Source organism: Gambusia affinis, linkage group LG15 (genome assembly GCF_019740435.1).
Source record: "Gambusia affinis linkage group LG15, SWU_Gaff_1.0, whole genome shotgun sequence".
NCBI classification, from domain to species: domain Eukaryota; kingdom Metazoa; phylum Chordata; class Actinopteri; order Cyprinodontiformes; family Poeciliidae; genus Gambusia; species Gambusia affinis.
In genome coordinates this window covers 12,572,168-12,594,788 of record NC_057882.1, presented here as the reverse complement: position 1 = coordinate 12,594,788, position 22,621 = coordinate 12,572,168, and the positions used below count along the sequence as shown (strand labels likewise).

Sequence of the window (22,621 nt, the reverse complement as noted above, 5' to 3'; positions counted from 1 at the left end):
GTGTGATGTGTTTCATTTTTGCCAGTTTTTTTGTTTGAACAAAATGACTTACAGTAGAGGTGTGGTTTGGATAATGGAACATTACAAACTTAACCTAGTCCAGAAACTTTTCAAAACAATTTTTTTATTTTTTTATTTTTTTACAAAATGAATATTAAATTAATATTAAGCATGTTGCCACGAGTGTCCCAATCCAGTAAATAAACAAATTATTATATGCTTCCACATGGGATTATTGAAATAAAATCATAAACAAGCACACTAAATAATGTGTCAATATCAAAGCATTCTTCAGACATGTCACCAATACAATATAATAATAGAGTTTTAATTTTTCACTTGCATAATTGTTTGCAATTTATTGAAGATTTCATTGTACTCGTGCTGTGTGTGCACTACAGCACAGGAACAGCACAATGAATAAAAGTATCACATGTGATTGGTTACCATAAATAGCATGTTAACGTACAATCAGTCACTTTAACTGTTGCATTTCTAAAGCCACCCACTGACCAACTCCCCAGAACCTTCAGGAGGAAAGATTACCAAATTCAATAAATGTAATAAATTATGAATTCTTAAATTACTGCAAAACATGCTAAAAAAATTAAACCCTCTCTGCACCCAAAAATGATTCTATTAGAGAGTTCAGGTATTTGCAGGAACTTTTCCATTGTTTTATAGTCTTGACACCACTTGTCCTCCATTTCAGGGACTTTCTATATAATGCCTTATTACATTCTCATTTTTCTGTTTTTCAATTAAGCTTCATCATCCTGTTAGTGTTAGTACGTGATTTCCCTTTTGCGTTTTTACTTATCTTAGCAGTTTTGAAAGTGAAAACATGTTGTGCTGAGTTTACTTAAACTTTAAGCAAAGCAAAGTGGAGAATGAAAAAAATAGTGTCAGGCTTATAGAACTAAATAATAAGCACAAAAAAATTCCCCACAGACCTGAAACGGGACCTTAAGGAAGCATTATATTTCTGAAGATCATCAATTTGTGTTTGAGTAAAGATCTCAAATCACAAAGTTATTTGATTGATTGCTTATTTTCCTGCTGCTAATAAAAAATGACAAACTACCCTCTTGGTCAGCAATAGCTTAGAAAAAGCAAGTATTGTGTATAGAAAACACATAATACTACCTATTTAATGTTTCAGGATGTGGCCCTAGCTGTTTTGACATAACTTGTAGAAATAAAGCATATCATTGTTTTGATGTTTTGGGATTGTTGTGAAAGCTACATCTTCATATTTTCCAATGGAAAACCTCAACTTGATCAACTTTTTTATTTTTTACCAGCTTTGTTGAGCATAGAGTGCTTGGGTCCCTCTTGTACAGGCTACTCAAGTCAACAAATCATATGAAGCTGATATATTTGACTATTTTCTAATTTATTTATTTACTTCAGAAAAATAGAGGGACAGACTCATTCAAAAAAGTTTTTCTTGGGACAAAAAAACCCCAGTACGTAAAAGGAAAAGGGGGATTTTGAAGACATTCAGAAATAAAGTTATTAATTGCATGGGAAAGGTTAAATAATCATCTCGAAACAGTTGCAAAATGACTATAAAATGAGGAAACCGAGACCACTATTACCTTCCTTTGTGGTGGTTAACCTTAAAGTATCATTCTAAGAGCAGAGTTTATGACAAGGTCACAGAAGAAACCTTGGTAATTTTTAAGCAACTGGAAACATTTCTCACGTGTTGGGAGAAAGCCAGATGATTGATATTAAAGGAAGAATTATTTCTGAAATATCCTGTCTATTTGTGAAGTCCACTGGAGTTCTCCACAATAAGCTTCAATGTGAGCTTTCATGGTAGTCAGATACATTTCTCCAAAATGGTTTGCTGGACAAACGTAGTTCCCTTTTCTGCCACAAATGTCAAAGTCTTTTATTTGAGCTAAACATAATTTTGATATGGACAGAAAATGATTTTTTTTTTAAAGACGTCACAAATAAAAATTTGAGAAGTGTGATGCACATTGACAATCTTCTCCCTTTACTCTACTACCCCAAAATAAAATCTACTTCTTGTTCTAATATTGCTTAGCAGACTGGGACTATTTTATGTCATTTGGTAATTATGAATCGGAGCAAAAAAACTGAAAAAAAGAGAGAAAATCTCTCCTGAAGTTCCTCAAAGTCTTATCGACTTACCTGCTGTTTGGAGCAGAAAGCAGTCCAACAAAATGAGGGTGCTAAATAAAAATGTATGCCACAGTTTTGAAATGTGGACTTTTTTAAACATCAATTATCCTCTTTCTTCATTAAATATATTTTATAATACATTAAAGTGAAAACATATAAAACAAAAAAAAAGACAAAGAAGAAGAAAAAAGTACTGAGATATTCAAGAAGTCTACTAATGCAGCAGGGCAGCCTCTGTGTACATTTATTCTCAAGTCATTTTCTAATTAATTCGGCAATAAAGAAAAACAAACAAACAAAACAACTACAAGGGACACAAGCAAACAATCAAACTTTGATGAAAGTTAATATTTTTCATCTAAATGCCTAATTCACCGTACAGTTGTATGTTTCAGTGTGTCGTGTGTGAATTCCTGCCTGCAGTACACCGTGCCACCAAGAGGTGTCGTTGTGCGCTGCATGAACAACGACAAAATACACAGTGTACCTTGCTATGTTAGCCACCAAGGGGCTCCTTTACGCTAGCTGATAAATAACCCAAAAATTTAGAGAGGTAGAAAGTAACAGCTTGTTCTGGAAATTAATGAAAACAATCAATGTACAAAGCCCGCACCGTTTTACTTATTTGGTTTCTGTACGTCTTTGAATTAAAACGAGGTAAGTTGTAAAATGGCGGATAGCTAACGTTAACATCTTGGTAGTTTGCTGTTGATGCCACTGTTCTTGGTCACTGAGGAGACACTTGAGAATAATGTCACCTGTAGGTGTTAATGCATAAATCCACTCCTGTAAGAATATTTTAAAAATAGCAAGAAAAAATAACTGTATCTTATGGCTTCAGATAGTTTTTATATGCTAATAGTTTTGTTAGCCATTCGCTGCTAACGGTAAAGCTAGCTAAGCTTAAAAGTATTGGGATAATATTTATATATGCATGTCCAAATATTAAAGTGAACATCTGTCTTTTCAGATAGGTAGCAATGCTTATAAAGAAGTGAAGACTGTTGTCTAATGGAAAACATTGTCAATGTTGAGAGTTAATGTCTCGTATTAATAACATTGGCTCGGATTAGGCAGATCCGTCATATCCAAGTCGTACATCTGACAGAGCTGAGTGAACAGGAATCACCCTCCAGCATCCCAAACATCTGCGTCTGGGGTCTTTTTAAGTCGACAGCAACGCTTAACAGAAATGTACTGAAATCATCCGCTAGAGTGAAGACTCAAGGTGGCGTAAAACTAGACTTTTCCTGTAGTGTGATGTTTATTTCACAACAGTAACTGTTGAAGAGGCGCTAAAATCCAGTTAACATGTCCATTTATGGGGGTTAAAATCAGCTGCTCTCTGCCAGACAGCGTAATCTGTGTACTCTTTGTTTGGAAGCCTAATAATGTAAAACTCTGATTTTTCAAATATGTCCTTTTATTCAGAATACAGATTTCAGGGTTGCAGTATATCATAGTAATTCATAAATAAGATTTAGCTTCTTTTTTTTTAACCCATCTGCAGCCTAAGTAATATTTGTGGTAAATATAACAGGCATTATTACAAGGAGTGGAATGGCTGTGCTAATGTGGATTTATTTTCTACTGGCCCAAATAAAAACTTCTTATGTTTATAGTTTTGGTTTTTTTTGTTATTGATTCAGTGATTATTAAAATTCAAGACTGTTGAGGCCAGAGTGGCCCGTCAACAGAATTTATTTTTTAAATTTTTGTTAAGGTAATAAATAAATAGTTAAAATACTGAGAAATATAGCATCCAGGGTTTAAAAAAGTTCAATTTACTTGTATTCTTTAGGACATAACACAAGCACAAACACTATACAAATATTTCTTGGTACTTTACAGTAATGACTTCAACTTAGATATCCAAAAGACACTGAAATTACCTGAGAAATTACTGATGTTAAGGTCTGGGGTTCATTAGTCCACATAAATTTTATTGTGCTTTTTCAAAAAATTATACACACATTCTTCAGTAGGTAGGAAAGCCTAAATAATGAACACAAATCAAGACCAGGCTAGACATCCTGTCAAAACAGCTAAGGCTTTTATTAATTAATTAATTAACATTTTATCATGCCGTTTACTATTTCTTCTCATATTGTAACTTTCAGGACTTATTTGTATGTTTATGTTTGAGTCAGATAAAAAAATAATATAACAGCTATCTTCTAAGGTCTTAGCTATATATATATATATATATATATATATATATATATATATATATATATATATATATGTGTGTGTGTGTGCGTGTGTGCGTGTGTGTGTGTGTGTGTGTGTGTCTGTGTATAGTCTGTTTAATGCCAACAGAGATTATCAAATTTTTAGAATATGTTTATAGCACCAATAATAAAGTTAAACTAGTGACTGTTGTAAATAATTAACTGGGTTAAAGCTGAAAGATATAGTAAATTTGCAAGTTCTAAGTGTAATGGGATTTTATTATTTTTTGCTATTTGCTTATGGAAAAGTTTTCACACCTTTGCATGATCCAACACTTGCTTTTTTCATGGCAGGAGACAGACGTTGAAGTAACAGTATGTGCACTCTTTTTCTAGGACGTTTGTTCCTTCAGTGACCTGTGTTTTTTTATAAGATGTTGAGGTGGAGAAAATCTTTTCAGCAAAAGCTTGTCGGCACACAAGCATACTACAGGAAGTGATGTTACATCCCTAAATGTGAGAGATAAGAATGACTTACCGCTGGAGGAGGGAAGAAGATGTGCATATGTTTAGGCTGACTGTGTGCTTTCAGAGCAGATCAGGGCTGCAGAATTCTCCTTGCTCGTAAAAAAATAATCTGACCAATTCTGAAGACCTTCTCTCAGTCGTTTTGATTCAACTAGGCGCTGAAGTTCAGCTTTTCAAAACACAAGCAAATAGTTAAACAAAGAGGTAAAAGTAAAATGTTGTTGGTTTAATTTTTTTTAGGTTTCAGGTTGATGAATTTATAATGGTGAGAGATGAAATGAGTCAGTGTAGTACTTGAGGAAAGCACCCCATTTGAACTTGTGGGAGATTCATTGTTTCTGTTTTGCTTGCTGCTCGTTTTTCATAATGAGAAAAAAAATTTAAGCTGCATTACACACTGTAACAGCCAAGGAAGAGAAAACGACGAGCTCTTTTTCTCAGCTGGGAATGGGAAGGTGTGGAAACAATGGCTGCATTCCACTTGGACCAAGAACTTGCTAATATGAAGCAGAAATTTCTGCTGAAAGTGGGAACGCATTCCGCTTGTGCGCTTTTGTATGGAGGTTATTTGCTGAACATTTTCAAAATGCAGAACTGAATTTATAAGTTACATAGATTTAATTTTACACTTACTGTGATAATTGTAAAATGTTTGAGTTAGAATATATATATATACGGGCATGCATATTTGCATTTTATAAATGCATTTAGAAACTTGATTTGTTTTCATGAGCTCTAATTTATGGTAATCAAACTGGCATGCAGTTTGATTATCATAAATTAGAGCTCATGAAAACAAATCAAATTTCTCAGAAAATTAGGGAGGAAGACCAATAAAAATCCAAGTGCTAACTTGACACCATCTACATTTAAGGTAGAAACCACTGAAGGTCATTGCTAAAGATGCAAGGAGTTCCCAGAAAGCTTCATCAAAAAGTATTAATGGAAAGTTGAGTGGAAGGAAAACGCCTGGTAGAAAAAGAGATCTACACGTTTTCGGGATGTCACTGCAGCCCTGAGAGGACTGTGAGGCAAAACACAAAAAAACTGTTGGCGCTAACGCAGAAGTCATCAAGCACCGCCACACAGAGATGTCTCCAGGATATGGACTAGAACTGTTGCATGCCTTGCTTTAGGCTCAAAACAAGGCATGCAAAATAGCTGCATAATTAATATTGTATTGCTCCTATGAATTTTTACATTTTCTGAGAAACTGACGTCAAGGTTTTCTTTAGCTGAAAGTCTGAATCTCCCAAATAACAGAAATATATTGAAATATGTTGCTGTGTGCCATGATGGTATTTTTGTTTGAGTTACTAAACTACAAAACAAACTAAATGTTTAATTATATTCCAATTTATTCAGATGCACCAGTACTATTACAGGTCAGAATGTTTGCTGTAAAAAAAAAAAAAAAAAAAAGTCAACTGGCGATTAAAATTTTTTTTAAACAAAACTACAAAACTAAGCTGAATTCATCTGTTATGATGAAAAGAGAATGAAGCAGCACATTTCTCAGTTTATGACATGAAACTAGCAAGTGTGGAGCATTTATGGATTTATGGGACTTCAAAAAAGTACCTGCTAATATTAAAACTGTTGATGTTTTTTGTCTCATTTCCCCTTTGCAAAGTCACTCTTTTACATTCTGATATATCCGTAAGAAGACTTAATGGTTCAGTTCTGATGTAGATAAGCTAACAAAGCGAAATGTCAGGAAATACTATTAAAGTGTGTAAATTCTTTATCATATCGTTTTTTACAGTTTAAAGACTGTTTAATGATAGAGAAATGCCAGGAAAAGTGCTTGATGTGTGATTCCCGAAGTGGTGTTACCCCTCCCCCGCCTGTTGCTGTGCACTGCAGGTTTTCTGACTGAAAGAAGGCAACTTTTCCTTTTTTCTTTGTTCCTCAAGACTTTGAGTTGTGGAAGTGAAAGCAGCTCCACATAGTTAAATCAAATAAAATATTTTTGGTTAAAACGGTGGTGTAAATACAGTGATGTTGTAAAGACATTGTATATCTCCTCCTGTGAGAACTTCATACAGATCAAGCCTGATATTATTTATTTTTGCATTTCTAGTAAAGTAAATGTAATGTGTTTTTCCTCATTTCTGTTTAAAAGTTTGAGTATTTACAAGAATTTTGGTTTGGTTGATTTGTTTAGGTGAAAAACAAATATGCTTACGGTAAGTCATAAATTAGACTTAAAAATAATTACTATTGTTTAGGATAATTATGCTAATAATTATTCTCATAAGAATACAGTTGTCTCGTTTGTCTCATTTATTCTCAGAATTTTTAAAGTTTTTGAAGATAATCTTGCAAACTAACAGTAAAGGTATAATTTGAATGTTCAGTCCTGTCTTTTTTTGGGTATTTTAGTGATATTTTGCTGCCCGTTTAATTTGTGTTTTTTATTATTTTATCTCACGTGCCCCCCCCCCCGTACATTAGATCTTATATTTCCATGTTGTGTTTTTATTGACTGTGTGCTCTGTGATTACTCAGCGTGATTTGTTTCTGTTTGCAGGTGTGTCTGAACCGATCTCTTCTTGCCTGGGGGCCAGAGCAGACTGAGGATCTACTTCCACAGCTCCAGAAAATGTTGCAGAAATGATAGCGGCACAGGATTTGCACGCAGAGTTCCAGTTTCCCCAGTAAGCAGTAAATCACAGACGTGTTGGCGGGTGTTTATCTCATCTCTCTGATGGTAATGGATTATTTTAGCGGTGATTTAATATGTCATGTTTCTTAATACACAGAGAGTCAGAATCTCAGTTGTCTTCAGATGCAGACCTTGAGGATCCTGATGGACGAAATGCCACAGCGGGGAGAGGCATGGTAGGTTCATCAAGCTTATCGTTAAACATTTGGGAGAGCTCCTTATTTATTTATTCATCTATCTTTAAGCATTGTTCTCATTCACAGGGATCAAAGAGGGGGCGGAAGGTGCTGGGAGACAAGACCAAAGGTGGGGGAGCAGGGAGGATCTCTGGTGCCGGCTGGGAAAACGGCCATCATCAGGAGAACGGAACGGAGAACATGAGCCTCTTCGAAGTGGTTAAAATGGGGAGGAGCGCAACACAGGTGAGTACGTTACTCTCCTTTTTATACCTGGGTAGCAATAGCTGCGTTTCCATTACAAATATGCGCAAAACCATTTTGACACTCTGCTAATGTCAGATTTTGCCATTGTGATGTTTCCATTAAATATGAAGTAAGAAAAATGACACATGAATAAGCAATTACGTGGGAAATATTTATATTTTAGCTATGATTCTAGTGCTTATCATCATCATGAGCCATCAGAAAAGACGTTGACGGCAAGTTCCTTATATTTGGAAGTGGCTACGTGCGCAGTGTTTTGAGGAAATTGTAGTTAGCAATTTTACAGAAGAGCTATAGATTCAGCATTTTGAATGACAAACTCAAATTCTGATGAACTTGAGACGTTAATTTGTCACGATGCAAAATAAATGTTTCCATTGCAGTTTTGCAAAATACACAAATTTCAGTCCAGCTGGAAAACCACTTCATTCTTGCGCAAAAAATCTTTTTGTTGAAAAACATGAGCTTTTTTAATATTTTCATAAGTCCACTTTGTGGAGTTTTATGGTAAATGGAAACTCAGCTTCCGTCTGTGTAAAATATGGAAGGCTAATAGTTCCAACATTAATTGAATGGGTCATATTTATTAAAAGCTAAATCAACTTCCATTCTTGCAGGTTATTTCTACTTCAGTTTGTATTTGTGTGTATTATATTTATAACGTATGTTGTAAATTGCTGTTCTGATGTACATCTAGTCTGTTGTTGATGAATGGATTGAGGCCTACAAGCAAGACAGAGATGTGGCGCTTCTGGAGTTAATCAACTTCTTCATCCAGTGCTCGGGGTGTAAAGGTACCTGTCAGACACGATGTTGGCAGAAAGCATTTATTTTTGCAAAGTTTGGCTGAAACTGTTTCTTTGTGCAGGCGCTGTGAGTGAAGAAATGTTCAGACATATGCAGAACTCTGAAATCATCAGGAAAATGACGGAGGAATTTGATGAGGTGAAGTACACCGTGTCCGTGGTTTGCTTTGTCTGGAACGACCCTTATAGACATCTCAAATATCAGCCAGGTGGATGTTTTTGTGTGATGCTCCTGTCTTCGGTCTGATTGACTCTCTGGTCACCAAACAGGACAGCGGCGACTATCCTTTAACACTCTCAGGGCCACAGTGGAAAAGATTCCGGATAAATTTCTGCGACTTTATTGCAGTCCTCGTGCGTCAGTGCCAGTACAGCATCATATATGACGAGTATATGATGGACACGATCATCTCTCTGCTCACTGGCCTGTCTGACTCACAAGTCCGGGCATTTAGACACACAAGCACACTAGCAGGTCAGTTTCTATCTGTTGTCTGCTTATTAATGTCGTTTACGTCTTCATGGTGTTGTGTCTTCGGACTTGTGTTTGAGCTCCGCTGTGTTCCCCAGCCATGAAGTTGATGACTGCCCTGGTGAACGTCGCTTTGAACCTGAGCATCAACATGGACAACACTCAGAGACAGTACGAGGCAGAAAGGAACAAAGTCATTGCAAAAAGGGCCAATGATAGGTTGGAGCTGTTGTTACAAAAGCGAAAAGAGGTAAGAGAGAAATCTTGCAGAAGTACTTTTTTTCCCCCCCATTTATCATTTTAAAACCACTTTCTCCTGCATTTGTGGCTGAATGTCTGGCAGTCTTTTCTATCAGTGTTGCACTTATTCTGATTTTTATTTTGGTCTGGACTTTGATTCGCCCTCACTGATCACACACGTAATACAAGTGTTCACCAAACCTTTCAGGATTTTATTGGTAAATTTTACGACCCAGCTCAGCCAGGGGGAAGGAGAAGTAACATTAAGGAAGCCTAGATGTTAAAGGTTTAACAGTTTGGGGTTTATTGTTTGGGTTTAACAAAATAAAAAGGTAAAAAAAAACAAAAAACAACTACAATCAAAAGTCAGGGTTTTATAACCAAAAATACAAAATAAAACAAAATCCACAAAACAACCAGAGTTGTAAACCAAAGATCTTAACCAAATAAAACTGGACCAAAAACCTAAGGTTAAATAAAAGACAACAAAACTCTAGTAGGCTATTTTAAGCTTACGTACAACACCCCCACATGGACTGTTAAAGGTAACAAAGATTTGCAAAAGCTCCCAAAGAGACAACACTGTGTACAGCAGTCAACAAACACCCAGCAAAGTGGCAAGTTGTCTGAACAAAGAATCAGCGGTGCCTTGTCCCAGGAAGTCTTGGGTTTAAAAAGGGAGGCCTCATCAGGGATTGGTGGAGCTGATAATTGGTGAGCCAATTAGCTCCCCGGAAGGCCTCGTGTCTCGGGCACAGGAGGATCAGGGCTGCAGTGGAATCAGTTTGGTTGGAAAGCTGCAGATACACAGATACGGAAGAGAAAAAGAAAACATACATTTTGTTTACATAAAAGTAAAACATTTCGAAAGCCATGAATCACTGTCCCTTCACCGTCACATGCTTTATTCGTTTGGTCTGCCACAGAAAATCCCAGTAAATTAAAACTGAAATTTGTAGTTGTAATAAGATAAAAACATAAAAAAAACTTTAATACTTTCTACAGGGCACTTCAAACTTTTATATTTTGAATTGCTTTTAGATTTAGATTTAGATAATCCACGTGTTTTAATTACAGTCAAATTAGACAGCACAGTTTATAATGAGCAATCCTCTTATAGCAGAAGCCGTTTCACTAGAAGAGAGACTTAATTTTAGGGCTTGAAAATTAGAGTTGGTGAGATCATGTTTTTTCCAAATATCTGTCAGTCTTAGGATAATCACAATAAATCCATAATGATAGAGTCTCATATTATTCCACTTTTTTCTGCAGCTATTAAAACCAAACAAGTACCAATCTATTTACTTTTTTGAGTACATCTTAGTGAAACTGTAAATGCCATTGAGTTTATTTTTCAATTAATTTATTCAATGTTTTTCTACTACATGTTTAAAAAGAAGCCATGGCATACAGTTTGACATTTGTACTGTTTTCAAGTGGCATTTGCTCAACACCCATGGTATATTTTTGACCTTACTCAACACGGGGTTTCTTTCTTCAACGCAGCTTCAGCTTTAGACCCCTAACTTGTCCCCTTCTGGGAAAAGCTTTGGCACTCATATTACTGTAACTAAATTAAAATAATAGATTTTTTATGTCTTCTGTTTTGGTTAAAGGTGGACTTTTTCCTGTTCACTTTAGGGATAACTTTTTTTTTTTTTCTGATTCACCATCTTTATATTTTAGTTTCTGCATTCTTCTTTAATCCAGTTTCTTGCAATTATTTTTGCAAGATTCCTTATTTGACGTAGGGTGAATGAGGGTAAAGGTTTAGGTGTAAATAGTTTATTTTATCTTTTAAACATTCCTTCATGTTTATTTTTCAGCTCCAGGAAAATCAAGATGATATTGAAAACATGATGAATGCGATTTTCAAAGGAGTTTTTGTTCACAGATATCGGTACGTAAAATGGTTTAATGATTTGATTTGCAAGGCTGTAAGACTTGATGATGAATCTCAGTTGAGTCTTGGGTTCAGACCTTGCATTTCATATTTATGGCACTTTTGCTCCATCTAGTGGAAAACTGGTGCCCCCACAAAATGTCGTCTGAAATTTTTGTTCAGTGTCTTTTTGCCAAGGGAGTAATGATGACTTTTTGTATAAATATTTCAGGGTGATATTAGGCCTCACTCTTTATGCTTTCTTCTTTTCCAGTGATGCCATTGCTGAAATTCGAGCTATTTGTATTGAGGAGATTGGAGTGTGGATGAAGCTGTACAGTGATGCCTTCCTCAATGACAGCTACTTGAAGTATGTTGGCTGGACAATGCATGACAAGGTGAGTAGTTTTTTTGTTTGTTTGTTTGTTTTCAAATATTTTTTGAGAGCTTCTATTAATTTAGTGGTAATACTGTAGGAGAGGTTTAAAAGTTACATTTGTTTTTAATGATTCAATAGTAACTTCTGGAGAGCTTCAGTAATTTTTATTCTACAAGAACAAACAAATTTAACCTGTTCCAAAATGCTTCCTTTAGACATGATTAGGAGAAATTGTGAATGAAAGGTTTTACATTCAAAGAAAGTTCAATTTCGTAATTTAAATGTTTTAAAATATATATATTGAAAAAATAATGCATCTATAATTGTTTTAATTTCTCAACAATTTATTAAATGCAAAATTGATTTCAAATAATTCATTAAAAAAAATTTCTATATTATTAGATTTTTTTTACTATCTGTATTATGAGATCTTTTTTTTCAGATCACAGAAATATTCATATATTTTTTACTTATTGGTGGATGACTCTGTGACCCTTTACAGCACAGGCTCTCAAACGTTATGCAGTGCTGTTTATCACTTGTTATTCATAAAGGAAGCTGATGATATGCAAGTTTTGACTTGTCTTTCTGTCATACGTCACATTTTTGAAGTATCATGGGTGTAATTTCAGCAAGGTGAGGTGCGACTGAAGTGCCTGACCGCCCTGCAGGGGTTGTTCTACAGCAGAGAGCTCGGCTCCCGCCTCGAACTCTTCACCAGTCGCTTTAAGGTAGGCCAGCGGCAGGGTCAACTTCTTGCTCAGCATCACACATCTTTATTTCATACCATTTTCAAATTAGTAATTAACAATATTTGGATGCCTAATCGCAGCAAAGTGCCTTGCTTTAACTTTTTAAAACACAAATCTGTTGTGTATCAGAAATCAGGTACTAAACACTGATGGTTTCTTTCCGACAGGACCGCATCGTGTCTATGACTCTGGACAAAGAATACGACGTTGCAGTGCAAGCTATTAAGCTTCTCACGCTTATTTTACAGTAAGTACTGCTCTATTTTATCTTTATGACTGGGTAATTCCTGAACATATAAATGGAAGTCACTGTTTCTACAGATTCAAACATTAATATTTAGGCACAAGCTAAGGAAAATAACCTCTATAGTGTGTGACTTATAGACGCAGTAGCTTAAATCTATCTTTTTTTTTTTTTGCTACATTAGCAGGAATATGTCATAGAACATAAAATAAATCAGGCACAAACTGACAAAGCTGGTTATATTCCCACTGCCAACAGGAGCAGTGATGAGGTTCTGACAGCAGAGGACTGTGAGAGTGTGTATCACCTGGTTTACTCAGCGCATCGACCCATCGCTGTTTCTGCAGGAGAATTTCTGTTCAAAAAGTAAGTAATGTGCTGCAGTGATAAGACTGGAAGAAAAATGATATGATGGGTTGTATTCCATCAGCAGCCTTATTGATTGACTAAAGTCTGATTGAGACTAACGAATCAAAGATTCAACTATTCAGAAATAAGAAGGACTCACAGGAATATTACATTTCTTCTTTTTTTTTTGGCTTGATGGTCCCATTATGTTTCTTCTTTGTGGAAGAAGTACTGCGCTACTCTGTGAATAATTCTTATGCAATATGCAGACAGCTAACATATTGAAGTTTCTCACTGGTCACTCCAAAACATTAATGTTACGTCCAGTCAGAATAAATATGTTGGTCACATAAAAATATTATTCTACATCTAAACCTTCCAAAGGTTTGAGTAATCTGAGGCTAAACTGTGTATGTTTTTATGTTTTGTATTTGATGTTTGCCCCACCTCAGAACATAACATTACCAATCCCTCTGGTAATTGGGATTGGTAATAAAACTGCACTGTTTTATTACTTATTTATAGCAGCTTTTTTCTAACGCTGATAAAAGGCTCTTCAGCCATCGAGGTCCAGAGGATGAAGGTCTACCAAGGAGGGGCAGGCAGAGCCTCAACGGCGGCCTTATCAAGACCACTGTCTTCTTCTTCTTGGAGAGTGAGGTAACCAAGCCTTTGAGGCTTTGCTTTTTTGTATTTTCTTTCTTTTTTTATGCATTTTTAACTCTAATCTTAAGATTTCATCGTAAATGTATTTTCAGTTTTATGCATTTATTCACTTTGCTGTACACATTTTCAAAGACTGTGTTGTCCTTGTAGTGTTGCGTTGTGTTCAGGTTAACAGGAAATCTGATTTTTCATTAGCTCCATGAACATGGGGCTTATTTGGTGGACAGCCTGTGGGAGTGTGCGTCAGAGCTGCTGAAGGACTGGGAAACCATGATTAGCTTGTTGCTGGATGAACCCATGCCGGGAGAGGAGGGTAAGGACATAAACGTCGAAGCAGATATAAAAGTAAATGAAAAGAATGAATCATTTCACATCAGGTGTATTCTTTTTCTTGTTAGCCCTCACTGATCGGCAAGAGACGGCTCTGGTTGAGATCATGCTCTCTGCCATTCGGCAGGCTTGTGAATGTCATCCTCCAGTAGGCAGAGGCTCAGGAAAAAGGGTGAGAGGCGTATTGTTTGATAAATCACTGATAAAACATGATTTTGTAATTATTTCATGTTGGTAACTGGGTGACCGTTTGTGCATTAGGTCTTGACAGCAAAAGAAAAGAAAACTCAGCTGGACGATCGGACACGAACCACAGAGATGTTTGCAGTTGCACTACCTCTGTTATTAGCAAAGGTGACAGCATATTATAGCCTCTTCAGAGTTGATTTATTTTTAAAAGTTTAATATAAACCAACATCTTTGGTTTTCTTGTCTCAGTACTGTGTGGACATCGATAAGGTGACCAGTTTACTCCAAATACCAAAGTACTTCGATCTTGACATCTACACCACCGGCCGGTTAGAAAAGGTTTGTGAGGTTTCACTTGCGTGAAGATTTCTTTTTTTTAATACAACTTTTGTTCAATGCCAATTAAATCATCTTTCTCAATTCAGCATATGGATGCCTTGCTGCGCCAAATCTGGGAGGTTGTGGATAAACACACAGACACTGAAGTGCTGGAGGCCTGCTCTACAACCTACCACTATCTGTGCAACGAGGAATTCACCATCTTCAACCGCGTGGACATCGCCCGCTCACAGCTTCTAGATGAACTGGTAGACAAATTCAACAGACTTCTGGAGGACTTCCTGCAAGAGGTAGGTTTGAATTAGGTGGGTTTTTTGTTTTTGTTTTTTGCTTTTATTACTTTACAAATGTTCTTAGGCAAAAATCTGAAGGGATTTTATCTTTGGTTCATTCAGGGGGAAGAACTAGATGAGGATGACGCCTACCAAGTTCTATCAACACTTAAGAAAATCACTGCTTTTCACAAGTAAAAATAATCTCTCGTTGACATTTAAGTTAGAAGTTGGGGTTCTTGAATTTACAGAATGTTATTTTATGACAACCTACTATGTAAAAATTTCTATTCGCATTTGTTCTCTTTTTACTTAACCAGTGCACACGATCTTTCCAAGTGGGATCTGTTCACCAGCAACTACAGCCTCCTCAGCACAGGTTTGCAGAATGGAGACATGCCTGAACAGGTATTATAGCACTAACGGGTCATCTGAAATGTCACAAACGTTCCTAAAAGCCTAAACAAACAGATTTTATCAGTTTTTTGGATCGCTTTTGCAGTATGAAAATCTGATACACAGAATTGAACTTGTCAGCATTTGATTTTTCTGTTTACACACCGCTTCTTGTCAACTTTTGCCTCAACAGATTGTGATTCATGCAATGCAGTGCACACATTACATAGTCTTGTGGCACCTTGCTAAGGTTTCAGAAGGCAGTTCAATAAAGGTATTTATTATTAAAGTTGCTGGGTTATTTAGTGAAATGATTGATTTTAGGAATTAAATGATAAAACTGGTATAGTCTGACTGAACATCTATCTGCTTCTTTTAGGGTGATTTGGTGACTCTGAGAAAACAGATGAGGACTTTCTGCTTAATATGCCAGCGTTACCTAAGCAGCATCAACACAGCCGTTAAAGAGCAGGTGGGATGACGATGGAACCGCCTTTCTTTTCCTGCAACTGGAAATACAGTCGGTCCACATTTACAAACGATTGCTGCTGCGTCTCTTCTAGGCTTTCACAATACTGTGTGACGTGTTGCTGGTCTTCAGTCACCAAATCATGTCGTCAGGCCGGGAACATCTGGAGAATCTGGTCTACGTGCCGGATTCCTCTCTGCAAGCGGAACTGCTCAACTTCATCTTGGATCAAGTTTTTATCGATCAGGACGATGACAGCAACAGCACAGGTTGGAACTTGTGCCGGGTTTTTCTCGTTCTGCTTTCTCGTCTTGTTCTCGTTCAAACATCTTAAAATTGTTTTATGTGTTTTGTTTGTTTTTATTTTATTTTTTTCCCAGATGGACAACAAGACGATGAGGCCAGTAAAATCGAGGCTCTGCACAAACGGAGAAACCTTCTTGCAGCCTATTGCAAATTAATTATATACAACGTTGTTGAAATGAATACTGGAGCCGATATATTTAAACAGTACATGAGAGTAGGTGCAAATATGGTAAAAGATTTATTGTATGTGCAGTTTTCTGCGATTATTTTAATTATCTTTATTTTTTTATTCCTCAGTATTACAATGACTATGGTGATATCATCAAAGAAACGATGAGTAAAACGAGACAAATCGACAAAATCCAGTGTGCAAAGACGCTCATATTGAGCCTGCAAAAGGTAAAGTTTCTACCAAACCCTCCTTCCTGCTACAATTTCTAGTTCTAGATAGATTATAGCTCAAGATGATATAGACTCCTAAACAAAGTCACTGCTAAGGCTGCTTCTCCCGGATTTTGTTGTGTGTTGCTGTGATCTGACTGTCTGGTTTTCCATTTGTTAAACAACTCAGTAAACACAATAAAATTGATTTATGTAATACTTTTCTCAAGTAAAAAGGAAGTTTCAGCAATTGAACGAATTACAGAAGTAAGAGTTTGCTGTGTGAGACAGCTCACTGCGTTTCAGGAACTGGAGTTTCTGTCAGAAGCTCAACTTTCCTGGAAAATCAACCAATGTATCACTAAAAAAAAATAAAACTCCTACATATCTTCTAAGATTGGAAAACACCTAAAACACCCATGGAACCTAGTTAAGATGTACCGCACAGTCAAAATTATATCCTTTTTTTTGTAGCTAGTGCTTTAGTCTGTTGAATCTAATAAAGTATGTTCTGTTGTTGTCGTTTTGTGTTTTTATTCCAGTTATTCAATGAGATGATGTCTGAACTTGGCTTCAACTTTGACCGCTCATCGTCAGCTTTCTGTGGAGTCAAAGAACTGGCTCGACGCTTCTCACTAACCTTTGGTTTGGATCAGTTGAAGACTAGAGAGGCCATTGCAATGTTACACAAGTGAGTACCTGTGCCGAGAAACAGCTGAAATTCCAACAGTGGCATCTTTTAACAAGTGGAAAATACTATTTGTTTTAGGGACGGCATTGAGTTTGCATTTAAAGAACCCAGTCCTCAAGGAGAAGGGGGTCCGCCACTTAATCTGCCATTTTTGGATATTCTAAGTGAGTTCTCAAGCAAACTCATCCGACAAGACAAGAGGACAGTGTAAGTTTCTGGCCTGATGTATTATTTCTGATGAGTTCTGAAAAGACTCTAGTGTTGTTTTGTCATTGTTGTTTTGTTTTGTCATTCTGAACTCTGCAGTCACATGTACCTGGAGCGATTCATGACGTTTCAAATGGCCCTTCAGAGAGACGACTGCTGGCTGCCCCTCATCTCATACAGGAACTCGCTGCAGGCCGGGATGGACGACGACACCATGTCTGTCGTCAGTGGGATCAGCAGTCGGGGGTCCGTTCGAAGCAAGAAGTCCAAACAATCCGCTGTAAGCAAAAGAAAACTGCCCGAAGGTGAGTTTTATTCAAATTATTTATTACTGCACTTGCATTTGTAAATAAATAAATAAAAAATACCACATTTCATTCCATTTGGGTTTTATTAGGATTTTACGTTATGGTCCAACACTGAGTAGTGCAGAATTGTCAGGTTAAAAGTTCTGAAATGTTCGATTCAGGTTTGTATTTATCTGTGAATTCCAACCTTTCACTGCTGCTTTTTTTTATGTCTCCAGAAACTGAGATCTTTGCTCGTTCTTCTTTGCAAAATAACTCAGGCTGATTTAAATGTGCTTAGAAAGATTCTACTTTGGATATAGGTCTGGACTTTAACTAGGCTGTTCTAACAAGTTTTGATCTAAACTACCCAGCTTTAGATCTGGCTGTATGTTGGGGCTGATAGAAAAGGAACCTGTGCACCAGCATCAAGTTGTCCCTCTATTATTGTTTGCATCTTGAAATGTGTTTTCAGTACATTATCGGAATGAACTGTATTTAGCTCCATCTTTCTTCAAATCAACTCTAATCAGCTTCTTTTTTTCCCACAGCATAATGCTGCCACCAACGTATTTTCCACTAGGGATGTTAATATATCGTCTTCTTGCAGAAGAGAACAGCAGCAGCAGCTTGGACGGAGTGTGGATGAATCGTGAGCAGAGTGTGCCCACGCCGGTCATGATGCACTCACCCCACCTCACTTCCACTGTGCTGAGGGATCCAAAGAGGATGAGGCCGGAGGACGGCTACGCCGCCACGTTCTCCATGCCAGCAGAGCAGCACCTTCATCAAGCTCTTCCTCCTCAACCGCTGCCTCATCACCAACACCAGGCTGCCATAGATTACAAGTACAAAACTTCTCTTAAGTAACTTTTGATTAAGACCTGCAGCTGTTTTTTATTGCCGTGTGCTGTACTTCTTGAATCGTTTGAGCTTATGAATGAAAGGATATTTACCAAACCTTGTCTCCTAGCACCCAGGTTACCTGGATGTTGACACAGAGGCAACAGGCTGAAGCCCGTCAGCACCAGGAGCGGATTAGCATGCACTACGCTAAGATGAGGAACCACATGCAGCAAGCAATGTGAGCCAGCTCTTGCTTTTGGAGACCTTTTTTTCTTTTTGTCTTTCTCTGTGACATGTGACAAACAAAACAGGCTAAATCTCATTGCTGATTTCTTTTGTGTTTTCCACAGTCGCCGAGGATCCGGATTAATGGAGGACGATGAGGAACCGATAGTGGAGGACGTGATGATGTCATCAGAGGATCGCTTGGAAGATATCAATGAGGGCATGGATTTTAATACGATGGAGATCGATTTGGTAATTTATAAAATATTGATGCAACTTAGCTGATTTTTTTTTGGGCAGCGTAGTGTTTTAGTTAAAACAGCATTTTTGTCCCCAGTTTCTTGTATGTTGAGATTCGTTTTCTAACTGAGCTGTTGCTTCTCAGCCTGCATCTAAGAATCGAAGAGAAAGAAATGAACTAAAGCCAGATTACTTTGATCCGTCTTCCATTATGGATGATTCGGTAAGAAGAATTTTTGTATTATGCTTGTACAGTAGTACATTTATTATTAATGCTTCATTAAATATGCTTTTATCGACTCATTGAATCTGATTGATTGCTCTCTTGTTGCATTTTGAGATTAACTAATATTATTGGTGCACTGCTGTGAGATTTGAGTAGCAGTTGCGTAAAATATCAAGCAAAGCAATTTTATCACCGTTTCATATATTTGGTGTGTGTAAGATATGATACATGTGCTGCAGAAGGGTTTTTAGCTGGGAAATAAACAACAGTAAACTAATTAATTTTTGCTTACGATGTTCATGCACCCACCCACATAGACGTATTACTTAAATAGCAAAATGAAACTGTTATGTTTCTATGACTATTATTAAGTCTAACTCTTACCTTTGTCTGTTTTTAGGTTCTTAATGTTTCAATGTTCTAACACGAACTGGATCAAAGACAATGCATCATGAAAATCCTCTTCTTGGAAGAAGAAATGACCGTTCTCTGTGAAATCTTTGAAAGGAAAAGGTTGAAATGAACTATTACAGTGGTCTTCTGAGACTCCAGTATTTGCCTCTTTAACACTTAAAGACTTGGAGGGAGAGCCTCGTGTTAAATCATCCTGCTGTTTTCAAACACCGTCGTTGGTCAGGCTGCAGAGAGAAACAAGATCCTGTTTCAGTACCTGATCTCTAGAAGAAACTTTTAGAGGGGGGTACATGTGGTCGGTGTGTGCAGGCTTAATTTCAAACGTTTAATGTTTATCATTTTCCCTTTTCTTGCATTTGGTATATAAAGAGTTGTCTAATGTAAATACATAGTGGCCAACAATCGGGAGACGTGAACACAATTTCATTAACATTAGACAGATTTCTGGATGAAAACTACTACTCCCGTGACTTTGGCTTTCAGTGATTGTCTGAGAGACTTTAATAAGAGATTTTTTTTTTTTTAAAGACAGGGCGTCTCATCTTTCTTATAGCTGTTACTAACAGGATTGATTCCAGGTTAATCTAAAGACGAACTTGCCAAACATATGAACACAGAGTGGTTTCAGGATGACAGGACTTCTACACGGCCACTAAATGAAATAACGCAGTTAGTGCTATTGTGTTCACTTCTTGTGCTGATGAACTGTAGATGTTGGCATGGCATGTAGCCATATATTCAGATCTGTACGCAGTAAATTATAACGTGAACTAGCTTGTCATACTGTTCAAAGGCCTTGCCACAAGTGGAATACAGCGTTTCCAGATTTCTTTGTGATGGTATTTTTAAGGAAAGTGTACTGCTTTTATACCCTATAGATAACTTTGATTTATAGATATTTTGTATTGACAATCAAGTGAAAATTAATGGTTTATAATCATGCTATTTCACCTAGAAACATAAGTAATCCTTTTTAATTGGAATAGAATGGTGTTACTGCAGACATGGCCAGTTGGTTCTGTTTTTGTTTCTTCTCTCTATAATGAATGCGTGCAAAAGGTATCTATTACTTAAATGTAGTTCTAAATCAAATGGATGGTTGATTCTAGAAATGTTTTTTAGAATTGGAAACCTTTACAGTTCCATCATCTTGACCCACCGTAAACATTTAATCTTTCCTATAGCCTGTTTTTACATTGTACAGTAACTAATATCTAATATTACTCATGCCATATATTTACATTTTTGTAAAAAAAAAACAAGAATACAAAAAACGCATAAGAAAGTCGGGTGATGTTTGTTATTTTTTTAATTCTAGTATACAGTTGTGCAGAGGATTTTTATACATTTTGGTTTTCCACTGTTGATATTAAGAAATTATGCTCAATTGCTAAGGCTCAGAGTACTTTAGTAAGCTATGATAGTGTCTGGATTGTAAATTGTACAATTACAAAGGTGTAATATATTGTGAGTGTGTGCGTTTATATGTGCACTTTCCTCATGTGTGAAATTTGATGTAGCGGTTAAAGTAAAACAATGTTACTCTGACATTAACCTACTAATTTTTAAGTATGCATCCACAGTTGTTTTGTTTGTTTTTCAGTGGGTTGTTGCTATTTTTTATTTATTTTTTTTGTACTGACCCGGCTGGCAAATTCTTCCTTTATAGATGACGATATATGCGCATATTGTAGCTAGACGCAAATCCCTCATTTCTCTAAACTGAAGACGGATATCTTGGTCATATACAATAAGTATTCACTTTGGGGAAATAGGAATGGTACACCCTCTATTTAAAGCATTTAATTTTACAACGTTTAGGTTTTGCATTGAACTGCTGATCATCTGAATACATCTATATGTTTATACATATTTAAATATTTGCATATATTAAATTTGTGGGGTTTTTTTCTATTTACAAAGTGCCCATTGCATCTTTTAATATTTGTATTTATGTCTGGAGATGTAACACAACCAAATAAATCCTTTAAAACTGTGTGACGATGATTGTGACACAAGTCTGGAAACTGTCCTATTTTGAGGCATTTTTATTTAGTGGTCAAATGGTAAAAATTTATTTTCCACCAAAATTACAATCCATGCTATTTGTCTTGGATGTTGGAGCTGGGATGTGGGAGTTAATTCAAATCTAAGTGGGGCATCTTCTAGTTGTAAATTGGATAATCAGTGGAATTTCCATTGCAAGGTGTTTACAAATTTCTCTAAAGGAGCATGTTTACAAATTAAGATTGTACAGCACTAAATGTGGCACTGGTTGAGAACCAAACTGGTAGTGCCAAGTGCTAATATACAGCTTATTCTTGCAAATTTTTCAATAGCACTATTCAGAACCACCAAGATTTAACTTGTTAAGCCCGGTGGTTGGGCACCAGGGCAGTCATTCATCCAGCGGCCCGTCATGTTTTTGAGTTAAAAATGTTTAGAGTTGAAAGAAAATTTTAAAATATCACTTGATAATTGTGTGTTATTGAAAGATTGGAAAATTTATATCTAAACACCAACTATAAAATCTTAAAAAAAAAAAAAAAGCAAACATTTAAATAAACTTCAATAAATAAGCAATATTTAGCCTGATGAGGGCACAAGTCAAGTCTGGTGGCCCACCAGGCTTATTATACACTGGGGGAAACCCTGACCACTTTAAAACTCACAATCATAGTCAGAATTCTGAATACAGAAAGCCTTTATTTTGCATTTCTAACTGGGATCGAGGAAAATCCAAATTCATAGTACAAAGAAAAAGCACTATTATTGCAAGATATACAGGTGGGAAGGAAGTGTCCTGCTTTGCTTACAGGTGAAACTTAATCATCTACTTACAAACAGTTACACTGCATGATTGTAACCCCAGAGCAAATATAAACAGCAGAAATGTTTGAATTGGCACTTGTCTATTTATATACTTTCAATCAATGCTTTTTTATAGGACTGGTTGATCTGTAAATCTGAATTTGATACTACTTGGGCCCCTCATTGCAGCAGAGGCAGATGCAAAGTTTGCATATCACAGTTTACAATATGCAATA

General features: G+C 36.5%; 1 protein-coding gene and 1 long non-coding RNA gene across 2 annotated transcripts; one reads left to right on the top strand and one right to left on the bottom strand.

Annotated features, from left to right (window-relative positions):
* The first annotated feature begins 2,630 nt into the window (after positions 1-2,630).
* Positions 2,631-21,569, top strand: LOC122844624 (cohesin subunit SA-2-like). Its single transcript, XM_044140288.1, has 34 exons — positions 2,631-2,814; positions 7,390-7,516; positions 7,622-7,700; positions 7,788-7,946; positions 8,665-8,761; positions 8,836-8,912; positions 9,044-9,248; positions 9,344-9,495; positions 11,312-11,385; positions 11,642-11,765; positions 12,379-12,477; positions 12,666-12,745; positions 13,001-13,108; positions 13,642-13,750; positions 13,952-14,069; positions 14,155-14,258; positions 14,348-14,440; positions 14,525-14,614; positions 14,701-14,904; positions 15,010-15,080; positions 15,207-15,294; positions 15,476-15,556; positions 15,662-15,754; positions 15,846-16,020; positions 16,132-16,271; positions 16,355-16,456; positions 16,981-17,129; positions 17,208-17,336; positions 17,436-17,641; positions 18,234-18,471; positions 18,597-18,707; positions 18,820-18,946; positions 19,080-19,157; positions 19,561-21,569. Exons 2-34 carry the CDS (start codon positions 7,473-7,475, stop codon positions 19,582-19,584), a joined length of 3,828 nt encoding a protein of 1,275 aa, XP_043996223.1. The 5' UTR covers positions 2,631-2,814; positions 7,390-7,472; the 3' UTR covers positions 19,585-21,569.
* On the bottom strand, positions 9,521-17,534 carry LOC122844625. Its single transcript, XR_006372906.1, has 3 exons — positions 17,446-17,534; positions 14,788-14,895; positions 9,521-10,282 (listed from the first exon to the last, which is right to left on the bottom strand). It is a non-coding gene; the product is annotated as an uncharacterized LOC122844625 (long non-coding RNA).
* Positions 21,570-22,621: the final 1,052 nt, after the last annotated feature.